Below are 11,575 nucleotides of genomic sequence, written 5' to 3' on the forward strand. Positions count from 1 at the left end.
GTCAACTCACCTAGGTTTGAGATTTCAGGTTTTGAGTAGGTGCCCTACCCTTTTTTTACTTTTGCTGAAAAGACGGCATTTGCCTCTCTCTATTTGTATCAAATGATAATTTAGGGGTTCCACCAATTACCTACGTTTGCCAAAAGGGTTCCGTCACTAAAAAAAAAAATTGGGATATGGGATGCCATCGTAAATTCAATCAACCATTAAAGGAAAACATGAATTCCTTCATTATTTTTAAGAGGAGGTCGATTAGAGAATTAAAAACAATTTTTGGGTCGATTATCAAAACAGTTTGGTAGTCCCTGATCTAAATCCTACTGTAATACCTCAGTAAAAAAAACAAACTAATAATTCTGAAAACACTAATAAGGAAGACAAGCGTATGTAAACAACGACATCTTGTTTTACTACGATTGTATTTTTATAATATTTACAAAAAGGAAGCGATCAAAATGAATTATTTACAGTTTAAATCGAGAAGTAACCTAACAACTACTTTTTAAGCATTCTTTACGAGAGACTTTAAGAGTCTCCTTGAGAATCCTTCAGCAACCGCTGATCAACCATACTTGGCTAGACCGGACTTGAATAGTGTTGTTTATTTAAAATATAAAACTCTTTAAGTTCAAACTGTTTTATTGACATTTGAAAATAGTAATAATAAAAATAATTCTATTTCACAGGTGTATGACATCAACTGTTCCAACCACAACAAAAACCCACACAGAACTTTCCAGCTCTATGTAACAGTGTTATCACTGAACAACAAGTAGAAAAATCTTTCTCAAGATAAAGTTATTCTATGAGCATTTATAATGTATCAATATTTAGTTTTTTGTATTTGAATATATGATGCTACTAGAAACGACATTTTGCTGTTATTCTAGTAAACTGTCTAACAACATATCCAGATTGACATGACCAGACCTTTGGACCTTTTATATTAAGGCTGCCATCGACAGGCAGTGCTCCTTGGCCTCCTGCCAGCTGACATTTACCAAAACTGGACTGCCGACCAAGTCCTCCCACTCTTCCATAGGATCGTTTCATCTTTTGCTTATGTCCTTGTATCCGGAGTCTAAGGAATGCGCCACTGCAATATCCGGTTCTTTGGGATCAAAATTTTAGGTGTATAGGTAGTTTTGAAATTGAAATAATTTGAAAATGAATACAAAGTTATTTGTAAATTCGAAACTGCGAGCAAGAGATTAACAACGTATTTAAGTTGCAATATGCGATGCATACTTTGCGTATAATATTTTATTTGTTTATGAATAGATAATTCAGTATTACTAAGTGATGCACATCCTGGAGTAAATTTTGTTTAAATATTGCTAATACCTTAGTTATTAAAATTGTAAATAATCTAGTATAGTAAAAATTTGTTGATAATCTATTCAAAAGTCATCTATCCAATTATGATTTAGTTTATGGTTGTATGTAATATGTGATATCTATCTCGTAAAAAAATCCTTGAAAATCGAAGTCATTTGATATTGAAAATATCGATATTTGGATTCGAAATTATTTGAATGTATTACCAATGGTTGGTCGAAAGGGTTGCCGTAGGCAGAGAGAGACCCCGGGCCGGGATGAAAATAATCCATGGGGTCACCTCCCACTCAATATTTCATGTATTTTATTTTTTCAATAATATTCATATTCATAAAACGAATGAACTTTAACCCATCTTTCTGCCAGAAGTTGAATTTGTCATTGGTTTTCGAGGCAATAAATTCCTCACATCCTGTCATTTTCAATATGGCGGTGATTAAAAAAAAATATGCTATTGTCTGCAAAACAATATATTCAAAGGATAAAACTTAAGTGCTGTTGCAGGGTGAGTGAGAAGGCAGTTTCTGTATCTCTTCCTCGAATATTTCATATTTATTTACTTAAAAATATATAATGCTAATTTTAAAATAATTTCAATGATGATTGATCTACTCTTTTATGTATAGCGTTCTATATCTTCCTTCCAAATAATAATTTTATCTTGTTTCTATAACATTCGGCCCACCCATCTAATATTTTCCAACTGCCGACGCATGAGCGCTAGCGATGATTGGCAGGAGGATTGTCTTCCTGAAATATCGCTTTATTCTTCATATCGCTTATTGACAAAAGTACATCTCTTTTAAAATTCCACGTACTTCATTCCGTTTTGTTCATAGTTTAGCTCAGCTTTCAGTATACTAGTCCTCAATATACTAGCCCTCAATATACTCTCCTTTGTATTAGTATGAGGATAAGAAAAAAAAGTATGACAATTATCAACCCTCTCCACATTTCTCTCTTTTCCCCTCTTAACAAATACAAACATTAGGAAAGTGTAAACAAATTCTATAATTTCTCAAAATATTGCTTATTTAAGTCTTGAATGTTAGAATCTGGAAGTACATCGAAACTCTGAAATCTATGTTACCGATATAACGGTTTAAAAAACATGAATAGTTTTAATAAAAAAGATCTTTTCAATGTTTCCAAAACATCGATGTCTGTTTGCCATTCCTAATGTTACCTTACTTGCTTGTGTTTTTTTAATTACAAAAATACATATATTTAAACAATAACACTCATTAAGTTAATAATAAATAAGTTTTTCGTTTTAATTTGGTTTCAAATGGTAACTTTTTGCTCTCACACCAATTTTTTCTTCAAGCTTAACAGTCATTCTCAATATTATGAAAAAAAATCAATAAAAAATGAAATTAAATTTGAAGAAAAAGGAAAGTTTTTAATTCAGGTACAAAAACAATGCGCATTAGCTTCAAAATTAGGAATCCATCACAAATTATATTAAAGGCTTTTTGTGTAGAAGCTACACGCAAAAAGTTTTAAACACATTTGCGTTCACTATTTCTTCAACAAAAGAATCATATGAATTAGACAATTTCAATTCCAGTTTTTGTAAATATTCAAGATAACGTTGAGTATTAATAAATTTGCTTAAATTTTAAAGTTGTTTGACAAAACTTACTTGGAAGAGGTTTCTGGGTTTTCAGAAGAATACTTGGCATTTGCCCTCTTAGAAGCTTGAAGGTTGTCCATTTCTGTCGCCAATGCCTGCAAAACAAGAATGTATAAATATGGTGATAATATAATTATAATTAATATATTGTTAAGCATAAATGGTTATTTCCAAACAAATCATTACTTTTAAATAATTGTTTGAGTCAAAATTTGGTATAGGAGTGAGAATTCTTTAACAAACAGTCGCTAACAAATTTAATTAATTTTTACATATCTCTAATTATGAACTTTATTCGTCCCAATGTGACTTTTTCTCTTTACTTGTACATGATAACTTTATTTTCAAGTGAAAAATTAATAAAAACCGAGATATGAATTTTTTTGTATTAATTCAGGAAGGATGCCTTCTCCTGTAAGCAAAACTGGTTCAGTATGACAGTCCTGTATTTACATATCGTATTATTTTAATTAATTGATAATTTAAACATTTTGTCTCACTTATACTTTTCATTTGTTTTTAATTGTAATCAAATGTTTCTTGCGACTCTTTCTCCATCGCAGTCAGGCATCTTACCCTTACAGTAACTCCTTGAGCTAATTTATGAAGATATATTGATCATTTTTTGATAGATGATTAAGATATTATTGTATTTCAACTAGCGAAGTCTAGCGCTATTGGGCTGCTAGGATTTAAGGAGTCATCGCTCGAAATCTTTAATTATTCAATCAAGTTTTACCATCGGCGATTTGAGCGTTAACACGTTAAAGTCTTGCAGCCCTCAAAAAAGATCCTGCTTTTCCTGCATTATTTTCAAGTAACTCGGCGAACTTCAGGGTGCAATTGACTAAAAAATCAAAGGAACGCATCCTCCAAATAAGACTAGAAACGGATGTGATGCACTTCTCATAATTATCACTTGCCTAAAGTCAAGGCCGATGTTAGCTTTCTCTGTATGCTTGTTTTCGGCCCGCGACCCCGTTCTGAACTCCCCTCAACCTCCACAAATATTTCCATATTGAAACAGCATTTCGTCGTATGCGATAATGTAACCGATTGTATTTAAATGTTCCCTTTGAGGATGGTTAACTTCGACAGATTGGCCAGATATTTGCATCTTACGGATATAATGCCCTTAAATAAGGAGATGGTAAAGAGTGATACGAGTAAATATAAAATGAAACGTGAAGAACATCTGATATAAATCGAGCCATATCACGACCCGATCAAGGTTTTCACTAGCAAAGGGATATATGATTAATCTTTTAAAAATAAAAATAAACTAGAAGTATTGTTTAAAAGTCAATCCATTTTTTCTGAATGTATATTTTCTTCTCTGCCTGTTTCTTTTGATTTTTAATTCATTGCATGTAACATCGTGGTTTATTTGTTTATTCGTAATGTTTTATCGATATGGTTTTTACATTCCTAATTGATCTCTTTCAAACTACTATAACATCTTACCTTAATGTCCTCTGTTGACTCATCAATTTCTAAAGTTTAAAAAAAAAAATCTTTTCTTTTTTATAAAACTAATGAATTATATTGTTGAATAGATTATATAAAATTTAAATATCATATATTTTAAATTGATAGTGTAAAAATTGTTTTTTTAATGAAAAAAAAAGGTTAAGCAGAGGGTTTTTGGTGATAGCGGCACGGCAGTTTTCCCGCAAAGTTTTTTTTTTTTTTTTTAGTTTTGTAAACCGGTTATTTCCTTGACTCCAACTAACGAAACTATGTTTTTTTTCTTTATCTCCGAGCTAATTTTATAAGCTTACGAAACTGGAGGACCATTTTTGTAAATAATGGAACCAAACTTTAAAACAATTGTTCTATAAAATATATATTTTAGGCCTGCTAGTTAGAATGTTATAACACCTTAATAAGAAATGAACTCATTACAATCCAAAATCCTTGTTGCACGTTATTACATCGCAAATAAACTTGTTCATAAAGACCTCAACATTATAGAATGTTGAACGGAATTGAATGGAACAAATGGTTGCTGCAGTTTGACCTGAAATAGATGTACATCCTTTAATTCCAACATCCTTAGCCATGCAAACCTATTAATTCTTAATCTCTCATCCTTATTTGTCTCCGATCATCCTCAAAGGTGTCTGAAAAGAATATGGCCACGTGATCATTTAATTTAAAGCAGTGTTTGAAGTGGGTTACCAACATAAGGTGGTACCTTACCAAAATTTTTTTTTAGACTAGAATATTCAAATAATTACTTTTTTACAGCATAGAAGACTGATAAAACAAAAACGCTGATAAAACACACAGTTTTGCCTCTTACATCTCTCCCTCCATCTAAATTCAATGCGAAAACTTGAGGTTTTACGCTCATAATGTACTAACATAATGTATTAAAATTTACAACTGTATTACATAAAACTACATCTAGTAAATGTGATATTAGTTTTATTACAACTCCAAATGCAAAATTATCAAGGGTTAATCATCTTTTCACATGGCTAACACGGAAATCGAAGGGGATAAGGTTAAAAACTAGTGGATTTGAATGGGTATGGAGTTCATTATAAAAGGATTAATATCTGGTTTGGGCTAGATCGGCCTCATATGAAACATTAAGGTCTTTATGGATGATTTTATTTGTCACAAAGTAAGGAGTGTTGAGGATCTTACGATGGATTTGGGATTGTAAGGATTCGATACTGAAGGAATTCGATGGTTTAGTGAAGCTCTGTGCGTCCAGATAGACCTTATTGTAGTCATTTAGATTAGTCTTTTGTGATGGATTGGAAACTTAGACAGTTTTTTTAGTAAGTGCTTAAACAATGTAAAACAGGCTTCAGTTTTTCTTTTTTCCTTAAATGTTAGGATTAGTTGTCTGGTTAACTGGACTAGAATATATTTTCCATACAAAAATAATTAACGTATGAGTATTTTATAGTTATTGTTTATATTTTACGTAGTAATATTTCTAAAGAAAAAAGATTTCAATTAAACACAGAGAAAATTACAACATGAAAAGAATAAGCCTTTTTTGAAAATATGATCAAAAATATTTTATCTCTTTATATATAAATCTCAATTTATATACAACTGAAAGCTTACTTCGTGAAATAAAAGTTAGTTTTAGTATATATAAAAATAATCAGTCTATAAATGAGAAATTACATCTTTTATAGGGTACTTGATTAATTTATATTACTATAAAGGTGTCAGAGAAGTTTTTTATTTTGTTTGTAGGGGAGCTCTATCATTGCTAGTTTAGTTTTCTGATAGCTCGTGGAGCCAAGAGCAAAATACAAAAAAAAAAAAAAAAATAAAAGCTATGACTTATAATTATAAGGCTATAACTTCATTAAGTGTTGTTACTGGAAAAATCAATAATTGAAATCATATTGGAAAGTAATCGATCACTACCTACAGCACCGACACCTAAGAACTGACTAAATCATTCCAAGTTCGATTTATATTTGGTCACGTAACATAATTCGATAAATGAATTAGTTATATATCAGAGAGACATAGATCTGTCAAAGCACTCCGATACTGTGTGTCCCTTGTGTGTTTCGCAACTGTTACCAAATAGACCGCCCACTGTCGCAGTTTCTCCAAAAGGGCTCGTAAATCTTTCCCGCTATCTTGCTCGCAGTTCTCCTCACTCTGTCAGGTCTTGGAAGGAACCTGTTCCAAAGGGAAATTGCAAAAGGGGATGATTTAATGGAGTTCCGAGCAAAATGTATCTTTTCAATTAAACTTTGTAGGTCTTGTCGCAAATTATTTTATAGTCTATTTATGAATGTGGGTCAAATACATTAAGATAATAACGCTTGTTACTTCACGTTTTATGAACAGAGATATACAGCTGCCTGTCTTTCCGCTCGATATTGTACCTACGTGTTGAATGCACTCAACTCGTGATAATTCTAATGGTATGAAAAATCATTTTAATCCGTGCATAATTACAGTGGAAAATATATTCGAAAAACTTTTGACCGTTTCGAGTAATGAAGACAATATTTATATTAGAATTTCTGAGGCTTAAGTGAACTTTTTTTTTTCTTACCTCCTTTATTAAATAGATAAATATTGCTAAACCCGCTGGCCAGGGGGTACAAAGAACGGGGAAGGCCGCTCCACTGGGGGACTTAAGTGAACATAATTGATATGATAAGAAATATAGATGTGAATTATAAATATAAGAGGGGTAATATGATATATATATATATAATTGTTAATATGCTAGAAATATAATAGAAATACAGACGCAAAAAATATGAATGTAGCGTTTGCCGAACTTATAAGTAAATTAAAAAATTAAGGAACTGCACTTCTATTTAGAAAAAAATAGTTACAAAACAAATCCAACAGAGTGTACTGTTAACCAATAGAAGTTTCAGTGCAAACATTGATAGTATATATAAAACAAGTATAAAAATTACTATCGGTATTATTGCTGGAGGTTAAAATACGAGATAATTTAAAATTTGCTTCCACTTTAGTATTAAAATAGTAATTAATTTTTCCAAATATAAAAGAAAACAACTTTTAGATTATACAATTTTAATAGTAAGGTTTTAAAAATTAATTAAAAGTCAAATATGCGGATTTTTACTTACTGTATTTACTTATTCCATGAAATTTTAGAAATATTATTTATGTTTTTATTTTTTAGTACTTCGTATTGGGTGTTGGTAAAGTATATTTTAGCAATCAATATTTTTGTCACTTTTTACATATTTCAATGTACATTTACGTAACTTGAAAAATATAGAATGATCTCTACCCGATCTGCAATCCTGATTTCACGGAAAATATTAAACATAAAGTGGTTTATTATGGCTCAATTTGAATCTCGTTAAATATACTATAAAGTAGTTTATAATGATTATTTTACTAAGAACTGTAGTTTTCGTGATATTTACCGAAATATATTCACAAATATTTGGTCCTCGTTACTTGAAAAAAAAATATTGGTGTTTAAAAAACTACATCTCGGAAAATATTGTACGTAATGAGTTTGATTAGTGCTTAGATATTAGAAAATTTACTCCACTTAAAAAAAAAAATTACTTTTTATTATACCTCCTTAAGATGTTTAGCTATGAAAAAAATTTAGCAAAAGTTATAGTTTTTTTCTAATATAAATAGTATAAATCTCCGATATTTCGAACTGGAATAGCTCAATAACTAATTTTGAAAGACATTTATTATTCCTGTAGTATTGCCAAGGTAAAAATTTGGGTTACGTTTTAAAAGAAAATGAGCGTTAGCTGTCGAAAAAAAAACTTCACAAAAAAACAACGTAATTTTGACGGGTTTACAGAAACAAAAGAAAAAACTTTAATGGGTAAGCTTTTTTTTCTATAGGATATAAAAAACTCAATAAAAAAGAAAAAAAATGAAATCTTTTCATTTTAAATGAGTTTCTAGATATAAAAAAAAATGTATGACCTGGCACTGGGCATCGTATATCGGTGGTAATTTTGAAAGAAATCTGGTATATTTTGGCATATGCCGAGGTAAACTTTTTCCTTTCATCTTTTGCAAAACTATTTTTAAATCAGTATCCACTGAAAGAAATTATTTTACAATTTCTCCTAAGTTTACTTGCAATTTTACTATAGTACTGAGACACCCTCAAAATCGCCTCAGAAAATATTCGACATTAGATAATTTATGAAATTCCAACTCCATAGTGAATCATCCATTTGCGAATACTTTCTGGTGTGTTTCAGTACTAAACAAAAGCGCTGTAAGATAACCTGAAAGGATTATTCGGTCTTCTAATCCAATAATGTTATCATAGTGGAAATTCTATGTGTGACAGTCATCAGCCCAATCTGCGTAAATGAATTTCATATTGGTCTCGTTGAAACAGGAGATAAGCCGGAATCCGGGTCCTAGGATATGAGATCAGGGTGACATACATACGTAGCTCTAGTGGGAGGAGCGCCTTGCAACACCGGTGACTTACCTAACCCCACTTGTGTCCGCCTTCTAATGAGGCTTAGTTTTTAGTCAAAGCAAAAAATTGTCTCCGTCTAGCATATGGTCTACCCTGCGACATCTATGGTGTCTCAACTTCTGCATTCCGCTCGTTGTTACAGATTAGGCGTTTCAATCACTTTTAACATATGGATACGTAATTAATGTAAAAATAACATTATGGTGTTTTATTGAACCAACAAGTTTTAGTAATATTTACAGGGAGCCAAAATAATAGTGTTTGTGGGTTTGTTTCTAAACCCATTGTACTCGGCACCGTTTCGGGCGTTACATGCCAGCAACTTGACGCGACTTGTGATATTATATTGTTCAACTTTAGAACCATCTAAGTTATTGTTATGAAATTCGGTTTATATGTATTAGTGGGGATTAAAGAACAAATATTTCCAAAAAAAAAAAAAAATTATTTCCTATATTTTTATAGGAAAAAATGAGGTTTCTTAAAAATTGCGGTGGAATAAGTTAATTCTCTGTAATCGCTAATAAACCTTTAGGTCCCCTGTGAGAGTGTAATCGAGTGCAAAGGGTTAAGTATTTCTTTATACGATAATTTTAACTTCAGATTTTTTATTTTATTTTTTACGTTAGGTCCAAAAACCTAGATGATAATAGGACTCCTCCATCCGCTCCTGCGATTTGAGATGAAAAAATAACAGATAATAGATTGTTCAATTTTAATATGAAACATGTGCCGTTTGTAATTCAAATTTTATTTATTTTCAAACATTTTAAGAAACACTGAATGCTAAATATTTGAAGATAAGGGTGTATCTAAATTCAAATTTCTTTCGGAGCACATAATCTATATACTGCGCCATTTGATTTTTGACTTTGTAGGAATTATTATGATAAATCCCACCTGTCTATCGGATTTAGTAATTTGTAAATTTTAATAGCCTAACATTTACATGGAATGGAATCAGATGAAAAGAGTCTTGTAAATTTTCCTACTTGCCAGTTGTCAACAAATTGTAGATAGTTGTGAATTAAATCATTGTTGGGAGATTGAAATTAATTGTAAAAATAAAAAGTCGGCTCATAAATTCTAAAAAACATTGAAATATTAACGGTTATTTTTAAAAGGTGTTAAAAAGGAATTCATTGTTAATTTGTTCATAAAAGATATTTACTTATTTTTTTAAAAGATCTTTTACAACATTTTTACAAAAAAAAAAAAAAAATCCATATTATATCTTTGAAATTTAGAATATGTACAGTGATCAATAAAACGAGGATTGATCTCACTATCAGTACACTAATATATTGCCAAATATTAAATTTAATTTATTTCCAGAATTTCCTTAACATTTACTTCCATTAACATAAATAGCATTATAAAAAAAATTGCTTTATAATATGTTGAAATAGAACTTCATATTTTAGTTCTGTAGTCTAATGATTGCATATTGTAAGCTGTAATGTAAAATTGTAAAATATTTTATATAATTCCATATAGGTAGAATAGATATATGTAGTTTATATACATTTTAACATAAAATCTTGAAATTTATTAATTTTAATCAATCATAAATAAAACAAGGGTTTTGTTGATATTTTTTTTTTTTTTTGTGATATTTATAATTATCAGAGGCTTTAATTAGCGGATATCACGGTACGACTTTAGCTTCCTTTTTGAAATGAGCCTGTGTTCGCTATTCCTTTGTTCATTGTTTTACCCACGTAGGATTTCTATATGAGACAAAAAAATAATTGCAATAAACAATAGGAAATTTAAACATCCCATAATTCATACACACATTTCCTGATGATTGAATGAATTGAAATTTTTAAATTTTAATGAACATAATCAATGCCAGTATTTAATTGCTTTTTCCCTTGACATACTGTACAAAAGTTAATCAAAAGAATTCCAATAATTCTTGAAAATTAAGCTGAAACCTGAATAAATTGTTGATGAATAATTTATAATTGGCTATTTATCTGTCAAATCATATAACACTACCTTATTAGTTAAAAAAAACATATAATGTATTATATATACATATATTTGTATAATGTACTATCTATATAAAACAATATTGTATTTTATATTGCAAAGAAAAAGTTTATCATCGCATACGAATTTTCATATCACTACTTTTACCAATTGTGCAGTAAAGGATTGAAGTAACTAAATCGAAAAATTCAGATCAAAGCTCGACGATTCTGTGATTACCCAACAAGCCCTTTTTCTTGGTCGTAGCATAATCAAAGCTATTTTTCTAACCACGAGGTGGCGTGTTTCCCAACATTTTAACCCTCTGAGTTTCACGTCTGCGGATTTAAATCGCCCATCACATTCTTAGATTAAAATGTCAATGAAAAGACTCTTATTCGAAACCAGTCACGTATTTTCGTAAAGTGGAGCATATCTAATATCTATTTAGTCCGCTATTTTTTTAAACGATTCGTATCGCATATTCTGAGGTAATGTAAGCTCACGTCCATCATTTTATGCAATAGATACTGGTATTTATATCCCAATTGTTTACTATGTTAAATTTAAACGGGGTTGTGTAACGATATATATATAAATAGGTAAACAATCAAGGGCAATCTTTCGGGTTGAATGTTACTAGGTAGTTTAGTAAATTTCCATTTAAATATTCCAAA

General features: G+C 30.2%; 1 protein-coding gene across 3 annotated transcripts in view; it reads right to left on the reverse strand.

The window, feature by feature from the left end:
- LOC106688909 (uncharacterized) overlaps nucleotides 1-11,575 on the reverse strand; it is a 140,604-nt gene that overhangs the window by 19,149 nt on the left and 109,880 nt on the right. For all 3 annotated transcript variants that reach the window (XM_067048919.1, XM_067048920.1, XM_067048921.1), the window contains one exon: nucleotides 2,984-3,069. In XM_067048919.1, the coding sequence (XP_066905020.1) occupies nucleotides 2,984-3,069 (86 nt within the window). The remainder of the gene's footprint in view (nucleotides 1-2,983; nucleotides 3,070-11,575) is intronic.

Source organism: Halyomorpha halys, unplaced genomic scaffold (assembly GCF_000696795.3).
Source record: "Halyomorpha halys isolate HHAL.00 unplaced genomic scaffold, Hhal_1.1 Scaffold1233.1, whole genome shotgun sequence".
In the NCBI taxonomy this organism is placed as follows: Eukaryota; Metazoa; Arthropoda; class Insecta; order Hemiptera; family Pentatomidae; genus Halyomorpha; species Halyomorpha halys.